This window comes from Hyla sarda, chromosome 1 (assembly GCF_029499605.1).
Source record: "Hyla sarda isolate aHylSar1 chromosome 1, aHylSar1.hap1, whole genome shotgun sequence".
Lineage (NCBI taxonomy): Eukaryota > Metazoa > Chordata > Amphibia > Anura > Hylidae > Hyla > Hyla sarda.
This window is the reverse complement of record NC_079189.1, coordinates 614,907,905-614,933,540: the sequence shown is the minus strand read 5'-3', so window position 1 is coordinate 614,933,540 and position 25,636 is coordinate 614,907,905. Positions and strand designations below refer to the sequence as shown.

Below are 25,636 nucleotides of genomic sequence, written 5' to 3'. Positions count from 1 at the left end.
TTCCAGCGTGTCCCCGCACTCTTCTCGGGGACATCCCCGGTCATCAGAGTTCCTGCACTTCAGGTTGTCCCTTACATATAGCTTCCCCTGAAAGCAGCGCCAGGCCAAGTCCCAAAACTTCTGGGGGAACCTTTTCATGTTTAAAAGGTACAACCCCACCCTCAGATCCCGACCTGGGCAGTCCCTGAGTGCCAGAGGCTTCTGGAAATGGGTCAACAGAACCCGTTTGTCAAGGAACTGCCTTGACTGGGTCCTGATCTCCCACACTCCCAGACCCCACCGACGTATCGCCTTCAGAGTCGGGGTAGCATAAACCGGAAGATATCCATGGGGCGTGCGGAGGTCCTTCACTTGCCCTCCTGTCTCCCATTCCTGGAAGAAAGGCCGAAACCACTCCTTGCAGGAGAGTACCCACGGAGGAGCCCTCTCTTTCCAGAGGTTTGCGATGTTAGCTTTCAAGAAGGTGTTCGTAAAGAACACCACAGGGTTTACCATAGATAAACCCCCTAGTCTCCTCGTGCGGTACGTAACCTCCCTCTTGACTAGGTTCATCCTGTTCCCCCATAACAGTTGGAAAAACAGGCTGTAGATCCTAGTGTAGTAAGCCTCTAGCAAGATACATACGCTGCCCAGATAGATAAACAGGGGGAGCAGGTATGATTTGATCAGGTGTACCCTTTCCCTGAGGGTCATAGACCAACCCTTCCACTGGTCCACCTTCTGAGCGGCATCCTGGAGCTTACCATCCCAGTTTTTGGTGGGATAATCATCCTGGCCGAATGTGATGCCTAAGACTTTTGCTGATTCTTGGGGCCCTGGAAGGGTGTCCGGGAGATCAAACGTGGGATCCCCCCCTCCCAGCCAGAGACTCTCACACTTTTCCCGGTTGATCTTAGACCCGGATGCCTCCGAGTAGCGGTCCACCTCCGACATCACCACATCGACCTCCTCTCTCGAGGAGACGAAAATGGTGACATCATCAGCGTACACCACCAGTCTCTGGGTGACATCCAGCTCCGCCAGACTCATCCCGACTCCTGCCAATGGCCCGCAATCTACCCTCCGGACGAAGGGATCAACTGCGAACACGTATAAAAGCGGGCTCAAAGGACAACCCTGACGGACTCAAAAGAGCGGCCAGACCACCCGTTCACCAGCGGGAAACTCTCTGCCCCTGCATACAAGATCTTAAGCCAATTAACAAAAGTACTCGGTAAGCCATATCTCAGGAGGACGGACCAGAGGTACTCGTGGTTCACCCGATCAAACGCCTTGGCCTGATCCAGGGACAGCAAGTACCCCTTTCAGAAACCCGCACTACTCCGCTCCACTGCCTCCCTGACACTAAGGACAGCACTTAAGGTGCTTCGGCCTGGAACAGAGCAGTGCTGAGTCTCCGAAAGGAGCCGGGGTGCAAACTTCACCAGCGGATTAAACAGTATCTTGGCCAGAAACTTCCTGTCAGCATTGAGAAGAGCTATGGGCATCCAATTCTCAATTCGGCTGGGATCTTTACCCTTTGAGAGAAGAATCAGGGCTGACCTCCTCATTGACTTCGGCAGAGTGCCCGAGGAGAGACACTCATTGAATACCTCAGTCAAGAGGGGAGCTAAAGACTCCTTAAAGGTCCTGTACCACTCGGATGTTAAGCCATCCGGACCTGGCGACTTCTTAGGGGCGAGCCCCTCGATCACCAGTCTCACTTCCTCTTCCCTGATTTCTTCTGCCAAAACATCAAGAGAGGGGTCTACCCCTGGCTCAGGAATAGTTTCAGCCAGGAAAGCCGACATCCTGTCTCGATCTAGATCCTTCCTTCCCAAGAGGTGCGAGTAGAAGGATCTGACGACCTCCAAGATCCCTGATCTGGACCGATTTAGAGATCCCGTACTATCAATCAGTCCTGAAATGACTTTACTACTCACTGACATCTTACAGTTTCTGTAAGGGTCGGGCGAGCGGTACTCCCCGAAATCCCTCTCAAAAACCTAAGATGCGTGCCTATCGTACTGACACCCCATCAGTAAGGATTTCACTCTGGAGATAGCCTCTTGGCTACCTCCAGTCGAGACAAGAAGCTCAAGTTTAATTCTCAGTCCCTGATACAAGCGGTACCTGTTCAGGGACCTGAGGCTCGAGAGCTGGCGGAAAAACCCTGCAACCCGCTTCTTGAATATCTTTCACCACTCTGACTTACTACTACATAGGTCCAGTAAAGGTACCGGACTCTGAAGAAAAACCTCAAAGGACTGTCTTATCTCCGCTTCCTCCAGGAGGGACGAATTCAGCTTCCAATAACCTTTTCCCATCCGGGGGGTCTCTGAAACATTCAGGGAAAACGAAATCATACAGTGATCGGAGAACTCCACCTCAACCACGGACACTGCGGAAGAGACGGATTCCTCCTTTAAATAAAACCTATCTATCCTAGACCTGCGACTACCTTGATGATAGGTGAAACCCGCGTTGCCCGAGGGGCTCCGGATGTGGGCATCCTCCAGGCGAGCTTCTCTAGCTATGCTAATCAGTGCCACACTATCGCTAGTCAGCGGACCATTGGAGCCTCTCCTATCTTGGGACCTTGTGACATTATTGAAGTCCCCTCCAAAGATCACTTGCCGACTTGTAAAAAGAAAGGGCTTAATCCTCATAAAGAGATCTTTTCGTCCCCACTTGGTTTGTGGGGCGTAGATGTTAATGAGCCGGAGCTCTTGTCCCTACATGAAGACATCTAAGATCAGGCACCTCCCCATTTCTAATTCAATAACCCGCCGGCATTCAACCGGAGCGGTAAAAAGGACCGCCACCCCACTATACGGCTCAGCCGCAAGAGACCAGTGGGAGGGACCGCGCCTCCACTCTCTTCTTGCTAGATCTGACAACCTGGTCTCCTGTAAAAAGAAAATGTCGGCTTCAACACAGCCGAGAAAATCAAAGGCTGCAAATCTAGCCGTATCAGACTTTATGCTGGCACAATTAATAGATGCCAGCGTCAATGGGGTGAGTGCCGCCATCATGGGTGATTGAGTTAGATGGCCTCACCCTTTATTTCTTTTTCCCCTTCTTTTTAGCCCCCTCATCCCCCGAAGACGACAAGAGGGCAGGACCACTCTTACATCTTTTTTTCGACTCTGATTGGTCCATAAGGTCCCCGTCTCCGTCCGGCCCCGGTCTAGCCCTGCCCTCCGAGGAAGGTGCCTCAACAGGACAGGGCCCAGTTACTCCCAGAGGCTCTTTCTCCCGAGGCACCCTGCCCTCACCTGCCCCCTCCAAGGAGGGGGAGTAGATGGTATCAAGGACAAGGTACCGGTTTGACAGGTCAATCACAGGGGGGGCAGTCAGGCTTCCGTTTGGGACCTGGCCCGTAGTACAGGGAACAGAGGGCTCTGACCTCTTCTTTCTCCCTTTCCTTTTGCCCTTGTCTTTCTTTTTGGGCCTCTTCCCACTATCCTCATCCACACTTTCATAGTGGGAGGAATCGGAAGGGTCGGCCATATTGCCTTTCTCTCTATGAACTCTCCCGATCTCCTCATCTAGCACGTTCTCCTCCAGGGCTTCAGCAGTTACAGGGCCAGCTTCAGGAGCAGGGGCTGAAGCTACCCCTGCCACCTGGGCACTCTCCAGCTCCCTACTCCTTCTACGATTTTCCTCCCGCCTTAGTTTGTCGGGGCCCTTTTTCCTCCTCACTAGCCCTGTTGTGCCCCCATCCCTGCCCGTACCCTCCCCAGCCGAGGCAACTTCACAGCTCTCCTCAGCCGGAGCGGCCGCTGCACGGGCGAAGGCGCTAGGACAATGGCTAAAAGGGTGCCCGAGGACACCACACAGGTGGCACCGGATCTGCCGACAGAATGCGGCCAGATTACCCACCCCACCACACAAAGCGCAGACCTGCACAGTACAGGCTGCGGTAAAGTGGGTGGGGCTGCCACACCTGTGACAGACCTTAGGTTGCCCCTGATAGAAGACCTGAATCCTATTACGTCCAAGGAAGGCGGCTGACGGAATGTGGGCAACCGTACTCCCTGAACGTTTGAGTTTGACGGAAAACGTCCAAGCCCCGGACCAGATCCCGTGCTCATCAAAGTTTTTCTTGGGCATGTCCGTCACATCCCCATACCGTCCGAGCCAAGTCGTGATGTCATAACAAGAAAGCGACTCGTTACGGGTCAAAACGGTCACTTTCTGACGGGAAATCGCCTTTACGGAGAAATCCCGCCAGCCAGGCTCGTTCTTCGCCACTTCGTAGTTTGACCAGAAGAGTTCAAGACCCTCTGGCCGAACGAAACTGACGTCAAACTCAGACGAACCGTAGGGGTGAATCAGGGCAAAGATGTCACTCGCCCTGAATTCCATCTGAAGGAGGAGCTCAACCACTTTAGCGCGAGGTGGACACGCATCCTCGCCCCTCCAAATCAGACGGACCACATTCCTACGGTTATTGTCCTGCCCGGGTGTCGGGAGGGACCAGACCCCCTCCCCATTCTGCTCTCGGAAAGTCCCCAAACCGTGCCTCTCTATCCAGAAAGACAGATCGACCTCACCCCTTCCCTCTACCTGGATCGACCTGTCGCCCCTGCGTAGAGCCTCCAGGAGGCGCTGTTGCAAGTGGCCTCCAGAGCCGGAATGGAGACGGGGACCCCCCTGAACCCCCGGCAGTGACATTGGCATAGCTCCTAGGAGCAGTCACTACCGGGGGGACCAGACACACACCTAGACCCAGAACCAGACCCAGAACCATTAATACCACCATTCACACCACTACTCTCATCATCTTTATTTACTTTCATGCTAGACTTCCCATTCATACCTCTACTACTACCGCCAACATTCATTCCACTGACACTCCCACATACACTCCTCTCATCCACAACACTACTAAACCCATCATTCTCACATCTTGCACTCATAGCATCCTGCCTAACAAATTCTGGGCTGGCTGGGACTTGTAGTGTTGCTGGCTTTAAATAGATTTTCTGTTCTGGCTTAGCTGCTGGGGTCGACGCTAATGGCTCCTTCTCCATGGGTGATGTGACTTCCGAAGTCTGGGGCTGCCCCTCCGAGCGCATCCCAGCTCCTCCCACAGTGCCTGGACTTAGTTTGCCCAGCTGCATGGGCTCTGCCGCTGATCCTTGAGCCCAGACACTCCCCTCACAGAGGAGTGCCCCGCAGCGCCCGCAGAACACACAGTACTCGGGGGACTGCCCACCGAGCACATGGACCCACCGCTCTCTGCCACCGGCGCCCGGACACTTCCCCCCCCTCACGGGAGTGCCCTGCAGCGTCGGCAATGCTCACGGCACTCGGGGAACCGCCCCCCGAGCACACGGCAGCATAGCTTGCCTCGCCACTGCCCACCAAGAGCCCATCCTGCCCCTCCCTACCGGCAGGATGGGTGGGCTTCACATCTGTTGCGTCCACAGCCTTTCCTGACGCCATGCTGTATCCCCCATGCTGGCTCCGTTCCACCACAAAAACGGAGTCTGGCAGTCTGGGGGGCCCAGCAGCCTGAACCAGCTTTGCAGCTGGCCCAGACTGCTGGAAAGGAACAAACACATACTTCACTGATTCTTGTGTCTTTTGCTTTTTCCTCTTAACTGCCACATCATCACAGAGATCATCACCATAGGTGAAATGCTGGAGGTGGGCTGGGGACTCCTGCATGACTATCGCCCTTAGCAATCCCCCAGCCTCACTCTCCACATCATCCTCCTCGCTCTCACTTGAAGGAAGAGCCACCTGGGCCGGTTCAATATAGCTGTCCTGGGTGTCACAGGGAGCTGCCACATGTACAGCGTCTTCCTCCACCTTCTCATCCTTTTCCTCATCACCACCATCCTCACTTTCTTCACCGCCACTACTCTCCCCACCATCCACCTCCACCTTACCTGGGGATTTCATGGCGGCAAACCGGTCCTTATTCATCAGCTTTTCCCGGAAGAGACCGCTCCCTTCCAGGATTTCTGCCCTCCGCTCCTCCAGCTTCACAATCTTACTTTTCAGCGCCGTGATTCTTTTCTTCAGCTCAGGCAGGTTCTTTTTGGTCGCCGTGTTTGCCAGATTCTGAGCCCACGCAGGTCATCTCTGGCCAGCCTGAGCTCTTTACCACACTGCTCATACTCTGCAAACCGCGCGGTCATGCGGGAGCAGTATGTTGCACTGGACTCCTTGGCTCCTCTTTCAGCCCACATCTCCAGACTCTTTCTCCTCGCCTTCCTTCCACTGGATCTCTGGGTTGCACCCATTGCCGGAGGAGCAGAGCCTGCATTGCTGCAGACTCTGCTAGATCTTCTTCCTCCGGCTGGAAAAATGGCTGTTGCTGTTTTCTCTCCATCCCCCATCCCCCGCCAGCCTGGAAGAACGGGGGATGGAGGCCCCGGGCTCCATGCAGGGAGGCTCTCCCCAGGAGCCTGACACACTCCTGGGAAGGCTGATGGATCACCTGCTCTGGTCTGATCTGCTGGAAGTTTGTGGAGCTCAACAAGGGACACACCCGTACGCTGCTCACACTGAAAGTGCTCTGGACTGCTGTGTTCACAGGATGTGCTCTCTGCTGACACCTCTGTCCATGTCAGAAACTGGTCAGAGCAGGAGAGGTTCACTATGAGGGGTTTCTCCTACTCTGGACAGTTTCTGACAAATAAAAATAAATAAATAAAAGTAATTTAGAAACCTGTTAAACTTTTGGTGACCAGGTGATCTAAAAAAAAGGAGTACCCCTTTAAGGCCTGTGTCCTGTCAGTCTTTTCTGCTGTATATTCCTTTATTCAGTCAGAATATAAACTATAAATGATGAGAATGTGAGACGGTTGAGAATATAATAAAGGTGATTTGTTCTGATCATCTCCATCTGGTTTTGTGGTTCCTGACATTACACAAGGGCCATGAATCCGGATGATGCAGACAATCCACCAGCACCAAACATTTTCACTATAATGGATCTGCAGGATCAGAGGATTGAGCAATTGGCACTTGTAATGCAGACGCTTTAGAATCGTACGTCTCCCCTAGAGCCTCCTGTGCCTCAACCGGCAGCCACCTACCCTCCTGCTCCGGCAACTATTTCTGCTGCCATAGAAGCCATTGCCTCCTGTGGGTTTACTGGATCTGCCCCGCTTCCCCAGCATTATGGGGGCGATCCTAATGAATGTAGAGGCTCCCTGAACCAAGTGGGAATTTATCTGGAAATGGTCCTGCAGTCCTGTCCTAATGATAGAAGTAAGGTAGGATTCCTGATCTCCCTCCTTACTGATAACGCTCTATCCCGGGTGAATCCTCTTTGGAGACTGATAAACGTATTATCTACGACTACAGAGACATTTCATCTCCCTGTCCGTTTTTCCTCTGCGGCAGAGCAGCTCATGTCCATGTAACAGGGGACGAGAACTGTGGCCAAGAATTCAATAGAGTTGTGTATTGTAGCAGCAGAAGTGTGCTGGGATAAGGAAGCGCTGGTGGACACGTTCTCTCGTGGACTCTCCGATATTATACAAGATGAGATTGTGGCCTCCTGGATCATCTGAAAGGGTGAAATCAATGCAGCTCAGGACCACCCCCCTTTCCTTGGAGGAGAAGGATTATAGTAGGGGGGAGGGGATGTGTCTTTATTGTGGCCCTTTGCTCGGATCATACCAAACCTGGTGAGGAAACACTTGGGGTCCTGCTAGGGACAGATATTGGGTGGGCTTTCTTCATCCCCAGAGTTCCACAAAGACAAAGCTATGATTAGGATTATCCTATCATGGTATATTTCCTCTGTGGTCACGCAGGTCCTCGTGGTCTCCAGTGCTGATGGGTATTTTAACCCCTTTAAGGACATAGTTATTTTTTTCTGTTTTTGCATTTCGTTTTTTCCTCCTTACATTTTAAAAATCATAACCCTTTTCATTTTGCACCCAAAAATCCATATGATGGCTTATTTTTTGCGTCACCAATTCTACTTTGTAATGACATCAGTCATTTTACCCAAAAATCTACAGCAAAACTGAAAAAAATATATATAATTGTGTGACAAAATGTAAGAAAAAACACAATTTTGTAAATTTTGGGGACTTCCGATTATACGCAGTACATTTTTGAGTAAAAATGACACCTTCTCTTTATTCTGTAGGTCCATACGATTATAATGATCCCCTACTTATATAGGTTTGATTTTGTCGCACTTCTGGAAAAAATCATAACTACATGCAGAAAAATTTAGATTTTTAAAATTGTCATCTTGTGACCCCTATAACTTTTTTTATTTTTCCACGTACGGGGCAGTATGAGGGCTCATTTCTGGCGCTGGGATCTGAAGTTTTTATCAGTACCATTTTTGTTTTGATCGGACTTTTTGATAGTTTTTTATTCTTTTTGTTTATGGTATAAAAAGTGACCAAAAATAAGCTATTTTGGAATTTGTAATTTTCTTGCGCGTTCGCCATTGACCGTGCGGTTTAATTAATGATATATTTTTATATTTCCAACATTTACGCACGCAGTGATACCATATATGTTTATTTTTATTTACACAGTTTTGTTTTTTTTTATGGGAAAAGGGGGGTGATTCAAACTTTTTTATTAGGGAAGGGGTTAAATCATCTTTAACTTTTTTTTAAACTTTTTTATTGCAATGTTATAGCTCCCATAGGAGACTATAACATGCGGTACATTGATTCAATACCCTGATCAATGCCTTTGTATTGCAATGCATTGATCAGTGTTATCGGTGGTTGATTGCTCAAGCCTGGATTTCAGACTTGGAGCAATCAAACGCCGTTTGGATGCGCAGGAGTCAGGTAAGGCACCCACCTGCTGCGTTCTAGCTGATTGGGACATCGTGATTTTACCGTTATGGTCCCGATCAGCCCGATTGAGCAGCCAGGAAGCTTTCACTTTAGATGCGGCGATCAACTTTGATCGCTGTGTCTAAAAAGTTAATGCTGGACATCTGCCGGAACAGCGATGTCCGGCATTAGACACGGGTCCTGGCTTCTGATAGCAGCTGGGACCATGCAGGTATGATGCGAGCTCAGCTCCTGAGCTCGCTTCATAACCCTCCCGTGCCTTAGCGCCATTTACACAGTGTTTTGCTGCAAGGGGTTAAGGATGATGTGTTTGTAGCCAAAAACTCTATTCCACTCCAGCTTTGGGTCCTCTGGCCATGGAAGTGAGTTATAGAAGACCCTTACAGCCCCCTCACCTTATCCATGAGACAGTTCCCTTGTCTGTGGTGTTGGGGGCACTTTACCAGGAGACCCTCTAGTTCCAGGTGATTATCTCTCGGCATTATCCTGTTGTGCTGGGTTCTCTTTGTTTCCAGAGACATAATCTCCGTTTGGACTGGGTCACAGCTGTGGTTTGTCTTGGTCCCCTCAGTTTGCTTCTACCTGTATATATAGATCGGTTTGGTTGGTTTGTATCTCCTCGGTCTGTCGTATAATTGTACATGACAAAGATCTTCTCTTCCTAAAGTATACCAGGAGTACAGCAATGTGTTTGATAAGATGTAGGCGGGGGGCACTACCTCCCCACAGACCCCATGATTGTACCATTGAGCCTCAACCAGGTGCTATACCCCCAAAGGGCCGAGTCTACCCTCTGTTTGTGGCAGAGAACCAAGCCATAGAGGAGTATGTTACAGATGGACTGTCCCAGGAGTTCATCCAAAAATCTAGTTGAGGCCCCTGGGATTGGTGAGTTGGGGCCCCTGGGATTGGTGAGTTTGGGCCCCTGGGATTGGTGAGTTGGGGCCCCTGGGATTGGTGAGTTGGGGCCCTGTATCAATCACAGGGGCCTCAATCACATTACAGTCTTATCCAAAGTAACTTATAGAGAATCTGACCCCTTGTTCTCCCCACTAAAGCCAATATACTGGGTTATAGTGGGGTAAACAGCTTTACAAAGAGGGGTCACTTAGATCTGTTTAGTATATGCAGAGTTCCGGCACTGTAATCTTTAGCTCCCAGCTCTATCTGTATACTGCTGCTGTCTTTATGGGATCAGTATATATAGAAGGTATACACCTCCCCTCCAGCTCTATCTGTATACTGCTGCTGCTATCTCTTTGGGATCAAGATATATAGTATCTATACACCTCCCCTCCAGCTTTATTTATATACTGCTGCTGCTATCTGTATGGGATCAGGATATATAGTAGCTATACATCTCCCCTCCAGCTCTATCTATATACTGCTGCTGCTATCTCTATGGGATCAGGATATATAGACATTATACACCTCCCCTAAGGCTGTGTTCATACATTACATATTTGCCATGATTTTCCAAAATTGCTTTAAAAATTATTCTATTACAATAGTTGTGCAAATTGCGGAAAAAAACTTGTAACCATGGAAACGTGTGAACTAATCTGAAGACTTAAAATCTTTAGAAAACAACTAAATTGTGAATATAGGTAAAATTTTACCTTGTGGCAATATTTCTGCAAAATAGACTCACCTTGAATAAGAAAGTGTCCTGATAAGTTCCATAAGGTATGGGGGGGGGGGCCGGTGTGGTTCTCCCTCGGCTTTCACCTGTCTTCTGTCCTCCGCACTCTTGGCTCCTCCTTTTAACCCTTTCTGTGGGCGGAGTACCCCTTTAAGCTCTGTGTCAGTCTTTTCTGCTGTATATTCCTTTATTCAGTCAGAATATAAACTATAAATGATGAGAATGTGAGACGGTTGAGAATAGAATAAAGGTGATTTGTTCTGATCATCTCCATCTGGTTTTGTGGTTCCTGACATTACACAAGGGCCATGAATCCGGATGATGCAGACAATCCACCAGCACCAAACATTTTCACTATAATGGATCTGCAGGATCAGAGGATTGAGCAATTGGCACTTGTAATGCAGACGCTTTAGAATCGTACGTCTCCCCTAGAGCCTCCTGTGCCTCAACCGGCAGCCACCTACCCTCCTGCTCCGGCAACTATTTCTGCTGCCATAGAAGCCATTGCCTCCTGTGGGTTTACTGGATCTGCCCCGCTTCCCCAGCATTATGGGGGCGATCCTAATGAATGTAGAGGCTCCCTGAACCAAGTGGGCATTTATCTGGAAATGGTTCCGCAGTCCTGTCCTAATGATAGAAGTAAGGTAGGATTCCTGATCTCCCTCCTTACTGATAACGCTCTATCCCGGGTGAATCCTCTTTGGAGACTGATAAATGTATTATCTACGACTACAGAGACATTTCATCTCCCTGTCCGTTCTCCCTCTGCGGCAGAGCAGCTCATGTCCATGTAACAGGGGACGAGAACTGTGGCCAAGAATTCAATAGAGTTGTGTATTGTAGCAGCAGAAGTGTGCTGGGATAAGGAAGCGCTGGTGGACACGTTCTCTCCTGGACTCTCCGATATTATACAAGATGAGATTGTGGCCTCCTGGATCATCTGAAAGGGTGAAACCAATGCAGCTCAGGACCACCCCCCTTTCCATGGAGGAGAAGGATTATAGTAGGGGGAGGGGGATGTGTCTTTATTGTGGCCCTTTGCTCAGATCATGCCAAACCTGGTGAGGAAACACTTGGGGTCCTGCTAGGGACAGATATTGGGTGGGCTTTCTTCATCCCCAGAGTTTCACAAAGACAAAGCTATGATTAGGATTATCCTATCATGGTATATTTCCTCTGTGGTCACGCAGGTCCTCGTGGTCTCCAGTGCTGATGGGTATTTTAACCCCTTAAGGACAGTTATTTTTTTCTGTTTTTGCATTTCGTTTTTTCCTCCTTACATTTTAAAAATCATAACCCTTTTCATTTTGCACCCTAAAATCCATATGAGGGCTTATTTTTTGCGTCACCAATTCTACTTTGTAATGACATCAGTCATTTTACCCAAAAATCTACAGCAAAACTGAAAAAAAATATATCATTGTGTGACAAAATGGAAGAAAAAACTAAATTTTGTAAATTTTGGGGGCTTCCGTTTTACGCAGTACATTTTTCAGTAAAAATGACACCTTATCTTTATTCTGTAGGTCCATACGGTTATAATGATCCCCTACTTATATAGGTTTGATTTTGTCGCACTTCTGAAAAAAATCATAACTACATGCAGAAAAATTTAGATTTTTAAAATTGTCATCTTGTGACCCCTATAACTTTTTTTATTTTTCCACGTACGGGGCAGTATGAGGGCTCATTTCTGGCGCTGGGATCTGAAGTTTTTATCAGTACCATTTTTGTTTTGATCGGACTTTTTGATAGTTTTTATTCATTTTGTTTATGGTATAAAAAGTGACCAAAAATAAGCTATTTTGGAATTTGTAATTTTCTTGCGCGTTCGCCATTGACCGTGCGGTTTAATTAATGATATATTTTTATATTTCCAACATTTACGCACGCAGTGATACCATATATGTTTATTTTTATTTACAGTTTTTTTTTTTTTTTTTTTTATGGGAAAAGGGGGGTGATTCAAACTTTTTTATTAGGAAAGGGGTTAAATCATCTTTAACTTTTTTTAAACTTTTTTATTGCAATGTTATAGCTCCCATAGGAGACTATAACATGCGGTACAATGATTAAATACACTGATCAATGCCTTTGTATTGCAATGCATTGATCAGTGTTATCGGTGGTTGAATGCTCAAGCCTGGATTTCAGACTTGGAGCAATCAAACGCCGTTTGGATGCGCAGGAGTCAGGTAAGGCACCCACCTGCTGCGTTCTAGCTGATTGGGACATCGTGATTTTACCGTTATGGTCCCGATCAGCCCGATTGAGCAGCCAGGAAGCTTTCACTTTAGATGCGGCGATCAACTTTGATCGCTGTGTCTAAAAAGTTAATGCTGGACATCTGCCGGAACGGCGATGTCCGGCATTAGACACGGGTCCTGGCTTCTGATAACAGCTGGGACCATGCAGGTATGATGCGAGCTCAGCTCCTGAGCTCGCTTCATAACCCTCCCGTGCCTTAGCGCCATTTACACAGCGTTTTGCTGCAAGGGGTTAAGGATGATGTGTTTGTAGCCAAAAACTCTATTCCACTACAGCTTTGGGTCCTCTGGCCATGGAAGTGAGTTATAGAAGACCCTTACAGCCCCCTCACCTTATCCATGAGACAGTTCCCTTGTCTGTGGTGTTGGGGGCACTTTACCAGGAGACACTTTACCACCTCTAGTTCCAGGTGATTATCTCTCGGCATTATCCTGTTGTGCTCGGTTCTCTTTGTTTCCAGAGACATAATCCTTGTTTGGACTGGGTCACAGCTGAGGTTTGTCTTGGTCCCCTCAGTTGGCTTCTTCCTGTATATATAGATCGGTTTGGTTGGTTTGTATCTCCTCGGTCTGTCGTATAATTGTACACGACAAAGATCTTCTCTTCCTAAAGTATACCAGGAGTACCGCAATGTGTTTGATAAGATGTAGGCGGGGGGCACAACCTCCCCACAGACCCCATGATTGTACCATTGAGCCTCAACAAGGTGCTATACCCCCAAAGGGCCGAGTCTACCCTCTGTTTGTGGCAGAGAACCAAGCCATAGAGGAGTATGTTACAGATGGACTGTCCCAGGGGTTCATCCAAAATCTAATTGAGGCCCCTGGGATTGGTGAGTTGAGGCCCCTGGGATTGGTGAGTTGAGGCCCCTGGGATTGGTGAGTTGAGGCCCTGTATCAATCACAGGGGCCTCAATCACATTACAGTCTTATCCAAAGTAACTTATAGAGAATCTGACCCCTTGTTCTCCACACTAAAGCCAATATACTGGGTTATAGTGGGGTAAACAGCTTTACAAAGAGGGGTCACTTACTCAGAGCTGTTTAGTATATGCAGAGTTCCGGCACTGTAATCTTTAGCTCCCAGCTCTATCTGTATACTGCTGCTGTCTTTATGGGATCAGTATATATAGAAGGTATACACCTCCCCTCCAGCTCTATCTGTATACTGCTGCTGCTATCTCTTTGGGATCAAGATATATAGTATCTATACACCTCCCCTCCAGCTTTATTTATATACTGCTGCTGCTATCTGTATGGGATCAGGATATATAGTAGCTATACATCTCCCCTCCAGCTCTATCTATATACTGCTGCTGCTATCTCTATGGGATCAGGATATATAGACATTATACACCTCCCCTAAGGCTGTGTTCATACATTACATATTTGCCATGATTTTCCAAAATTGCTTTAAAAATTATTCTATTACAATAGTTGTGCAAATTGCGGAAAAAAACTTGTAACCATGGAAACGTGTGAACTAATCTGAAGACTTAAAATCTTTAGAAAACAACTAAATTGTGAATATAGGTAAAATTTTACCTTGTGGCAATATTTCTGCAAAATAGACTCACCTTGAATAAGAAAGTGCCCTGATAAGTTCCATAAGGTATGGGGGGGGGGGGGGGGGGGCGGTGTGGTTCTCCCTCGGCTTTCACCTGTCTTCTGTCCTCCGCACTCTTGGCTCCTCCTTTTAACCCTTTCTGTGGGCGGAGTACCCCTTTAAGCTCTGTGTCAGTCTTTTCTGCTGTATATTCCTTTATTCAGTCAGAATATAAACTATAAATGATGAGAATGTGAGACGGTTGAGAATAGAATAAAGGTGATTTGTTCTGATCATCTCCATCTGGTTTTGTGGTTCCTGACATTACACAAGGGCCATGAATCCGGATGATGCAGACAATCCACCAGCACCAAACATTTTCACTATAATGGATCTGCAGGATCAGAGGATTGAGCAATTGGCACTTGTAATGCAGACGCTTTAGAATCGTACGTCTCCCCTAGAGCCTCCTGTGCCTCAACCGGCAGCCACCTACCCTCCTGTTCCGGCAACTATTTCTGCTGCCATAGAAGCCATTGCCTCCTGTGGGTTTACTGGATCTGCCCCGCTTCCCCAGCATTATGGGGGCGATCCTAATGAATGTAGAGGCTCCCTGAACCAAGTGGGCATTTATCTGGAAATGGTCCCGCAGTCCTGTCCTAATGATAGAAGTAAGGTAGGATTCCTGATATCCCTCCTTACTGATAACGCTCTATCCCAGGTGAATCCTCTTTGGAGACTGATAAACGTATTATCTACGACTACAGAGACATTTCATCTCCCTGTCCGTTTTTCCTCTGCGGCAGAGCAGCTCATGTCCATGTAACAGGGGGCGAGAACTGTGGCCAAGAATTCAATAGAGTTCTGTATTGTAGCAGCAGAAGTGTGCTGGGATAAGGAAGCGCTGGTGGACACGTTCTCTCGTGGACTCTCCGATATTATACAAGATGAGATTGTGGCCTCCTGGATCACCTGAAAGGGTGAAACCAATGCAGCTCAGGACCACCCCCCTTTCTGTGGAGGAGAAGGATTATAGTAGGGGGGAGGGGATGTGTCTGTATTGTGGCCCTTTGCTCGGATCATGCCAAACCTGGTGAGGAAACACTTGGGGTCCTGCTAGGGACAGATATTGGGTGGGCTTTCTTCATCCCCAGAGTTCCACAAAGACAAAGCTATGATTAGGATTATCCTATCATGGTATATTTCCTCTGTGGTCACGCAGGTCCTCGTGGTCTCCAGTGCTGATGGGTATTTTAACCCCTTTAAGGACATAGTTATTTTTTTCTGTTTTTGCATTTCGTTTTTTCCTCCTTACATTTTAAAAATCATAACCCTTTTCATTTTGCACCCAAAAATCCATATGATGGCTTATTTTTTGCGTCACCAATTCTACTTTGTAATGACATCAGTCATTTTACCCAAAAATCTACAGCAAAACTGAAAAAAATATATATAATTGTGTGACAAAATGTAAGAAAAAACACAATTTTGTAAATTTTGGGGACTTCCGATTATACGCAGTACATTTTTGAGTAAAAATGACACCTTCTCTTTATTCTGTAGGTCCATACGATTATAATGATCCCCTACTTATATAGGTTTGATTTTGTCGGACTTCTGGAAAAAATCATAACTACATGCAGAAAAATTTAGATTTTTAAAATTGTCATCTTGTGACCCCTATAACTTTTTTTATTTTTCCACGTACGGAGCAGTATGAGGGCTCATTTCTGGCGCTGGGATCTGAAGTTTTTATCAGTACCATTTTTGTTTTGATCGGACTTTTTGATAGTTTTTTATTCTTTTTGTTTATGGTATAAAAAGTGACCAAAAATAAGCTATTTTGGAATTTGTAATTTTCTTGTGCGTACGCCATTGACCGTGCGGTTTAATTAATGATATATTTTTATATTTCCAACATTTACGCACGCAGTGATACCATATATGTTTATTTTTATTTACACAGTTTTGTTTTTTTTATGGGAAAAGGGGGGTGATTCAAACTTTTTTATTAGGGAAGGGGTTAAATCATCTTTAACTTTTTTTTAAACTTTTTTATTGAAATGTTATAGCTCCCATAGGAGACTATAACATGCGGTACATTGATTCAATACACTGATCAATGCCTTTGTATTGCAATGCATTGATCAGTGTTATCGGTGGTTGAATGCTCAAGCCTGGATTTCAGACTTGGAGCAATCAAACGCCGTTTGGACGCGCAGGAGGCAGGTAAGGCACCCACCTGCTGCGTTCTAGCTGATTGGGACATCGTGATTTTACCGTTATGGTCCCGATCAGCCCGATTGAGCAGCCAGGAAGCTTTCACTTTAGATGCGGCGATCAACTTTGATCGCTGTGTCTAAAAAGTTAATGCCGGACATCTGCCGGAACGGCGATGTCCGGCATTAGACACGGGTCCTGGCTTCTGATAGCAGCTGGGACCATGCAGGTATGATGCGAGCTCAGCTCCTGAGCTCGCTTCATAACCCTCCCGTGCCTTAGCGCCATTTACACAGCGTTTTGCTGCAAGGGGTTAAGGATGATGTGTTTGTAGCCAAAAACTCTATTCCACTACAGCTTTGGGTCCTCTGGCCATGGAAGTGATTTATAGAAGACCCTTACAGCCCCCTCACCTTATCCATGAGACAGTTCCCTTGTCTGTGGTGTTGGGGGCACTTTACCAGGAGACCCTCTAGTTCCAGGTGATTATCTCTCGGCATTATCCTGTTGTGTTCGGTTCTCTTTGTTCCCAGAGACATAATCCCCGTTTGGACTGGGTCACAGCTGAGGTTTGTCTTGGTCCCCTCAGTTGGCTTCTTCCTGTATATATAGATCGGTTTGTTTGGTTTGTATCTCCTCGGTCTGTCGTATAATTGTACACGACAAAGATCTTCTCTTCCTAAAGTATACCAGGAGTACAGCAATGTGTTTGATAAGATGTAGGCGGGGGGCACTACCTCCCCACAGACCCCATGATTGTACCATTGAGCCTCAACCAGGTGCTATACCCCCAAAGGCCCGAGTCTACCCTCTGTTTGTGGCAGAGAACCAAACCATAGAGGAGTATGTTACAGATGGACTGTCCCAGGGGTTCATCCAAAATCTAATTGAGGCCCCTGGGATTGGTGAGTTGAGGCCCCTGTGATTGGTGAGTTGAGGCCCCTGGGATTGGTGAGTTGAGGCCCCTGGGATTGGTGAGTTGGGGCCCCTGTGATTGGTGAGTTGAGGCCCCTGGGATTGGTGAGTTGAGGCCCCTGGGATTGGTGAGTTGGGGCCCTGTATCAATCACAGGGGCCTCAATCACATTACAGTCTTATCCAAAGTAACTTATAGAGAATCTGACCCCTTGTTCTCCACACTAAAGCCAATATACGGGGTTATAGTGGGGTAAACAGCTTTACAAAGAGGGGTCACTTACTCAGAGCCTTTTAGTATATGCAGAGTTCCGGCACTATAATCTTTAGCTCCCAGCTCTATCTGTATACTGCTGCTGTCTTTATAAGATCAGTATATATAGAAGGTATACACCTCCCCTCCAGCTCTATCTGTATACTGCTGCTGCTATCTCTTTGGGATCAAGATATATAGTATCTATACACCTCCCCTCCAGCTTTATTTATATACTGCTGCTGCTATCTGTATGGGATCAGGATAAATAGTAGCTATACATCTCCCCTCCAGCTCTATCTATATACTGCTGCTGCTATCTCTATGGGATCAGGATATATAGACATTATACACCTCCCCTAAGGCTGTGTTCATACATTACATATTTGCCATGATTTTCCAAAATTGCTTTAAAAATTATTCTATTACAATAGTTGTGCAAATTGCGGAAAAAAACATGTAACCATGGAAACGTGTGAACTAATCTGAAGACTTCAAATCTTTAGAAAACAACTAAATTGTGAATATAGGTAAAATTTTACCTTGTGGCAATATTTCTGCAAAATACACTCACCTTGAATAAGAAAGTGTCCTGATAAGTTCCATAAGGTATGGGGGGGGGGCCGGTGTGGTTCTCCCTCGGCTTTCACCTCTCTTCTGTCCTCCGCACTCTTGGCTCCTCCTTTTAACCCTTTCTGTGGGCGGAGTACCCCTTTAAGGTTCCCAGTTTAGGTTGTATTGTGTCTGTAGTCAGTGACTGTGTTATGCAGCTGTCCTCACTCTGTATACATCATGCTGTGCTGAATGGGATTTTGTCATAGACTTCCATGGTCTGTACTTACACTGTACGGCTCTTTACTCACTTTTTAATAAAATAAGTTTAAATAAAAAAATGGAGTAAAAGATAACACTATGTTATACATACCGATCGTACCAACCTGATCTATGAGGAGAACAAGTCAATTTTACGGCACATAACATGATTGCTAGGACTCTGTCACTGCCGGGACTCTGCTATTGATACAGCCTGTCTATGGTCCGATATTCCTGTGATCGTATGGACCGGACTTATATTTTAATGCACATTAATACAATATAAGATCGGTCCCACAAAACAACAAGCTCTAAAACGCAGTGTAGATGGAAAAATAAGAGTTATGGCTATGAGGAGCGGAGGAAAGAATGAAAACACAAAAGCTTACATTTCCTGGGTCATTAAGGGGTTAATACTGATAATAAAATCTGTGTTATTCTCTGCAGATTCTTGTAGCAGGAGATCAGAGGAGAATCTTATATCTTCAGATTATAAAGCAGATGATGATATCACACAAGATACATATGAAGAACATTCCATTATCCCAGATACACCCTCAGCCCTTCACAGCCAAGATCTGTCATCTCATCCTTATATACAGGTCCTGTCTTCTCAGTCATCACAGGATGTTCAGCAAAATAAAAGCCACAGAAGGAATGATGGACATCAACGAGCTCATACAGGAAAGAAACCATATTCATGCTCAGAATGTGGGAAATGTTTTACTCAGAAATCAAGTCTTGTTGCACATCAAAGAACTCACACAGGAGAGAAGCCATTTTCATGTTCAGAATGTGGGAAATGTTTTACTCAGAAATCATGTCTTGTTAGGCATCAAATAACTCACACAGGAGAGAAGCCATTTTCATGTTCAGAATGTGGGAAATGTTTTACGTTTCAATCAAATCTTGTTAAACATCAAAGAACTCATACAGGAGAAAAGCCATTTTCATGTTCGGAATGTGGAAAATGTTTTGCTCAGAAATCAGATCTTGTTAAACATCAAAGAACTCACACAGGGAAGAAGCCGTTTTCATGTTCAAAATGTGGGAAATGTTTTACTCAAAAACCACATCTTGTTGTACATGAAATAACTCACACAGGAGAGAAGCCATTTTCATGTTCAAAATGTGGGAAATGTTTTACACAGAAGTCAAGTCTTCATCAGCATCAAAGAACTCACACAGGGGAGAAGTCAATTCAGAGCAATAAATGATGCAGACAACACATCTATATATTAACCATGTACATAGGATAGTTGACAGTAATACATACTTATATATATTTCTATAATATGATTCATCTCCAAACTTGTTACCAATTTTTAAGAAGTTCTCTATATTATATTATTTATTATTCTTATATTCATCTCCGCACACTGGACTTATAATAAATGTAATATTGTCCCCGACGTTGTATATAGGGAATGTAACGCGTCAGTGTTGTCCCCGCCCCCTTCTCATTATGATTATAGAGACTTTAATTCAAGGTGTAATAGATGTGTCTATGTTTTCCTTCCATGTAAAAAAATTGTTAATTTAGGAGCCCCTTCCCCATCTGCCCCTCCCCTCTCTGCTCACTTCATCTGGCCCCCACCATCGTCTGAAGACTTTGAACAAAGAAAGCCCGGGAAAGACTCAGGAATGGGATGCCTTTCCCCCTAGCAGGGGGTGGGAACTTATGCTAATTACAGAGGTTATATAAATCAGGGGCCTGCTTAATAAAGATCAGAAGTATTTTACCACTGACCATGTGTGTGTCTGTGTGAATTACTCCAGTGCTTGCACAAAGAATCAAAGGCCTTATTTTTTTGTATTTGGAAGGGAGCAGGATACTTACCAGGCTATCTGATTAAATCTATATCAGAATGTGTGCAACGGGGGCGCTGTTTTTTTTTGGGTTCATCGGCAAGTCGCTGAATACGGAGTGGAGAGATTTAAACAAAGAAGGGCGGCAGACGAAAATTAATCACCTCCAGGCGTACGGTAGGACATTCTTGTACCTAGCCAAATGTACCCCGTCCCCTTTGTCTTATCTTTCTGCTCCAAGATGACTTGTTTGTGACCCAAACGAGGCAGGTAATTCTGACCCAGTGTTATTTAAATATCTGCTATCCGAGTGTGTATGAAGTGTGTGTGAGTGAATAAGTAGGATCCTGGCAGGAGGGTAGTCAGGGAGAATTGATTTTGTGTTGGGTGAGCTGATGATCCATAGAGGGGATATCAGTAGAGTTTTGGTGCCGGACGCCAATTAGCTGGGCCTACGTCTCTTAGGGAAATTGAATTTTGGGGTAGACTGGCATTGGACAGTGTATATTCTTAAAATAACATATTTCCGGGGACTCCCTAAAACAAATAACATATTCTCGGGACCCTCTTTGCATTGTTTTTTTAAATCAGATAATTTTTAGTAAGGTTTTGTCTTAAAACACAATAAAACATAAACATATAATCCACAACAACTCCCCACCCCACCCCCCCACAGAAAACAAATCTGTCTCATCCCACCCCCACACAAGCTCCACAGCCCATAGTAGAAAGAAAGCACAATCGAACTCCCCCAATTCCATAATAAAAATACAGGTGAAAAGGAGAACTCACTCCCCCAAACCCAGGCGTAGTCACATCAACAGCCGGTTCACAGCAGGTCATACAAACTCCAAGCTACACACACATCAGGAAGGCAAGCATATCCACAAGTCACCACATCAATAGCACACAAGTCGTCCATTCAGTACACAACTACACACCAGAGGGATACCTCCTTTTAAGTGGCACTCACAGGGGGGTCAAATTTCCATACCCAGGGACCCCAGATACCTTCAAATTTCCGTTCCACTTTACGCTTGACATAAATTCCTTTTTCCAACCTAACCACATGTGTTACTTGTGTTATAAGATCAGTCACCCCTGGAGGAGAGGATCTGATCCAAAATTGCACTATTAGCTTCCTGGCCTGATATAAAATTCTCAGGATCCCCAGCTCCACCACAGAAGGCTCCCGACTGCATCCTATCAATCCAAGCAAACATTCCCTGGGATTCCTAAGTATAGTTACTCCATACACTGATCGAATAAGCTGCAACACTCCAGTCCAATATGCAGTCAAACAAGGACACAACCACATCATATGTACCAGATGTGCCTCCACCTTGCTACACCTTGGGCAAGCAGAGTCAGACCTCACCCCTATCTTATGGAGGAAAAGTGGAGTTTTATATACTCTATGTAGAAAGAACAGTTGAGACAACCGGTGAGATTCAGATACCGACAGAAAGGGGCCAATACAATACTCCACTCCTCATCAGTCAGAACCCCAAGGTCCCTCTCCCATTTGGACCTAACCGTCAGAGGGAAGCCCTCATGATAAAAGGAAAGCAGCTCCCCATACAGCCTGGAGATCACCCCAGCAGATTCTCGCTTCCGTACAATAGATTCCAAGACCCCATTGGACTGTATAGTTAGCAGGCTCATCCGATTCTGTGTCTCATTGGCATGGCGGATCTGCAAATAACGATAAAAGGAGTGTTATGCCGAGCGCTCCGGGTCCCTACTCCTCCCCGGAGCGCTCACGGCGTTCCTCTCTCTGCAACGCCCCGGTCAGACCCGCTGACCGGGAGCGCTGCAATGACCCTGCCGGCGGGGATGCAATTCGCATAGCGGGACGCGCCCGCTCGCGAATCGCATCCCAAGTCACTCACCTGTCCCGGTCCCCGGCTGTCACATCCTGGCGCGCACGCCAGCTCTTTAAGATTTAAAGGGCCAGTGCACCAATGATTGGTGCCTGGCCCAATCAGTCTAATTAGCCTCCACCTGCTCCCTGTCTATTTAACCTCACTTCCCCCTCACTTCCTTGCCAGATCTTGTTGCCTTTGTGCCAGAGAAAGCGTTACAGTGTTTGCCTTACCAGTGTACCTGACCTCTTGCTATTGCTATTGACTACGAACCTTGCCGCCTGCCCCGACCTTCTGCTACGTCTGACCTTGTCTCTGTCTAGTCCTTCTGTCCCACGCCTTCTCAGCAGTCAGCGAGGTTGAGCCGTTGCCGGTGGATACGACCTGGTTGCTACCGCCGCAGCAAGACCATCCCGCTTTGCGGCGGGCTCTGGTGAATACCAGTAGCAACCCTAGAACCGGTCCACCGACACTGTCCACGCTAATCCCTCGCTGACACAGAGGATCCACATCCAGCCTGCCGAATCCTAACAGTAGATCCGGCCATGGATCCCGCTGAGGTCTCACTGACAGTTGTCGCTGACATTACCACGGTGGTCCCCCAGCAGTCTCAACAAATAGAGTAACTTGGGCAACAGTTCGCCCAACAAGGACAGCAGCTGTCGCAGTTGACCGCCATGCTACAGCAACTTCTGCCACAGCTACAGCAGCAACCATCTCCTCCGCCAGCTCCTGCACCTCCTCCGCAGCGAGTGCCCGCTCCTGGCCTCCGCTTGTCCCTGCCGGACAAATTTGATGGGGACTCTAGACTTTGCTGTGGTTTCCTGTCACAATGTTCCCTACATTTGGAGATGTTGTCGGACCAATTTCCTACAGAACGGTCGAAGGTGGCTTTTGTGGTCAGTCTCCTGTCTGGAAAGGCCCTGTCATGGGCCACACCGCTCTGGGAACGCAATGATCCTGTCACTGCCACTGTACAGTCCTTCTTCGCTGAGGTTCGTAGTGTCTTCGAGGAACCAGCCCGAGCTTCTTCTGCCGAAACTGCCTTGCTGAACCTGGTCCAGGGAAATTCTTCTGTAGGCGAATACGCCATCCAATTTCGTACCCTCGCCTCAGAACTATCTTGGAACAACGAGGCCCTCTGCGCGACCTTTAAAAAAGGCCTATCCAGTAACATCAAAGATGTGCTGGCCGCACGAGAAATTCCTGCCAACCTGCATGAACTTATCCATTTGGCCACCCGCATTGACATGCGTTTTTCTGAAAGACACCAGGAGCTCCGCCAGGAAAAAGATCTTGATCTCTGGGCACCTCTCTCCCAGTATCCTTTGCAATCTGTGCCTCCCGCCGAGGAGGCTATGCAAGTGGATCGTTCTCGCCTGACCCATGAAGAGAGGATTCGCCGCAGAGATAAAAATTGATGTCTGTACTGCGCTAGTACCGAACATTTCTTGGTGGATTGCCCTATTCGTCCTCCACGTCTAGGAAACGCACGCACGCACCCAGCCCACGTGGGAGTGGCGTCTCTTGGTCTGAAGTCTTCTTCTCCACGTCTCATTGTGCCCGTACGGATTTCTCCTTCTGACAACTTTTCCTTCTCAGCTGTGGCCTTCTTGGACTCTGGTTCTGCGGGAAATTTTATTTTGGACTCTTTTGTTAATAAGTTTAACATCCCTGTGACCCGTCTCGTCAAGCCGCTCTACATTTCCTCGGTCAACGGAGTAAAATTGGACTGCACTGTGCGTTACCGCAGAGAACCCCTGCTCATGAGCATTGTACTGCATCATGAAAAAATTGAATTTTTTGTTTTGCCCAACTGCACCTCTGAAGTCCTCCTCGGTCTGCCATGGCTCCAACGCCACTCTCCTACCCTTAACTGGACCACCGGGGAAATCAAGTGCTGGGGTACTTCTTGCCACAAAAAATGCCTCACGTCTGCTCCCAGTCCCGTCAGGCAAGCCTCAGTGCCTCCTCCTACACCTGGTCTACCCAAGGCCTATCAGGACTATGCTTTGCCTCCTCATAGCCCCCGTCCTGGTAACACTCTGCCCCATACCAAGCTTCACCCTCTGCCCCCCCTCCCCATTCCCATTCCTTCTGAACTGCCTGCCGTTGATGACCATTGCCAGGACTTCACTGTCCTCCAGAAGGAGACTCTACAATCGCTCCCAAAGTCCTCGTCCCTGGTGGAGCGACAACCGGACAAAAAGAAGGGGAGACCTAAGGGGGGAGGGGGTACTGTTACGCCGAACGCTCCGGGTCCCTGCTCCTCCCCGGAGCACTCGCGGCGTTCCTCTCTCTGCAGCGCCCCGGTCAGACCCGCTGACCGGGAGCGCTGCAATGACCCTGCCGGCGGGGATGCGATTCGCATAGCAGGACGCGCCCGCTCGCGTATCGCATCCCAAGTCACTCACCTATCCCGGTCCCCGGCTGTCACGTCCTGGCGTGCGCACGCCAGCTCTCTAAGATTTAAAGGGCCAGTGCACCAATGATTGGTGCCTGGCCCAATCAGTCTAATTAGCCTCCACCTGCTCCCTGTCTATTTAACCTCGCTTCCTTGCCAGATCTTGTTGCCTTTGTGCCAGAGAAAGCGTTATAGTGTTTGCCTTACCAGTGTACCTGACCTCTTGCTATTGCTATTGACTACGAACCTTGTCGCCTGCCCCGACCTTCTGCTACGTCTGACCTTGTCTCTGCCTAGTCCTTCTGTCCCACGCCTTCTCAGCAGTCAGCGAGGTTGAGCCGTTGCCGGTGGATACGACCTGGTTGCTACCGCCGCAGCGAGACCATCCCGCTTTGCGGCGGGCTCTGGTGAATACCAGTAGCAACCCTAGAACCGGTCCACCGACACGGTCCACGCCAATCCCTCGCTGACACAGAGGATCCACATCCAGCCTGCCGAATCCTAACAAGGAGGAATGTGGTAGGGCGAACTCCTCTTGTAAGTTCTAAAAGGACTGAACTACCCCCTGATCAGCCAATTGACCCAGTTCACAGAGTCCCCTCCTCTCCCAGAACTCAGCATCAGCGTAAGAATTAAAAACAGGCAAGCCAGGGTTCTGCCACAGAGGAGTGAATGTAAGAAAACCAGTAATACCGAACAGTTTTTTCGCGCGGCCCCAAAGCCTACACAATAAACGAGTCGTAGGAGAGGAGTCCGGAGGTCTGGTTAGGGCCCCAATCTCTAAGATGTGCAGTGGTATTCTGCCTCCGTGCTTAATCATAAACAGTCGACCTGTAGGACCCAATGTAGATAATGCAGCCCACCCTCTCACCTGATGCAACTGTGATGCAGTATAGTATAGCCACGGATTTGGTAGAGCAAGTCCTCCCCCTGATTTACCCCTCTGCAACGTCTCTAGTTTAATCCTGGCAGTATCTCCCCCCAAAACTAATTGTCTGAAAAGTCGTTGAATCCTCTGAAAATGGGCCATCGCAATCCAAACCGGAGAGTTCTGCAGTACGTACAACAGTTGAGGCATGAGGACCATTTTGGCTAGATTAGTATGGCCCACCACCGAGAT

General features: G+C 47.5%; 2 protein-coding genes across 5 annotated transcripts in view; both read left to right on the top strand.

Annotated features, from left to right (window-relative positions):
• Positions 1–20,266, top strand: part of LOC130298104 (oocyte zinc finger protein XlCOF7.1-like) — a 236,160-nt gene extending 215,894 nt beyond the window's left edge. For all 4 annotated transcript variants that reach the window (XM_056551013.1, XM_056551007.1, XM_056551021.1 and 1 more), the window contains one exon: positions 18,886–20,266. In XM_056551013.1, the coding sequence (XP_056406988.1) occupies positions 18,886–19,655 (770 nt within the window). In that variant the 3' untranslated portion in view covers positions 19,656–20,266. The remainder of the gene's footprint in view (positions 1–18,885) is intronic.
• LOC130308814 (oocyte zinc finger protein XlCOF7.1-like) overlaps positions 1–25,636 on the top strand; it is a 178,421-nt gene that overhangs the window by 6,570 nt on the left and 146,215 nt on the right. The window lies entirely within an intron of this gene.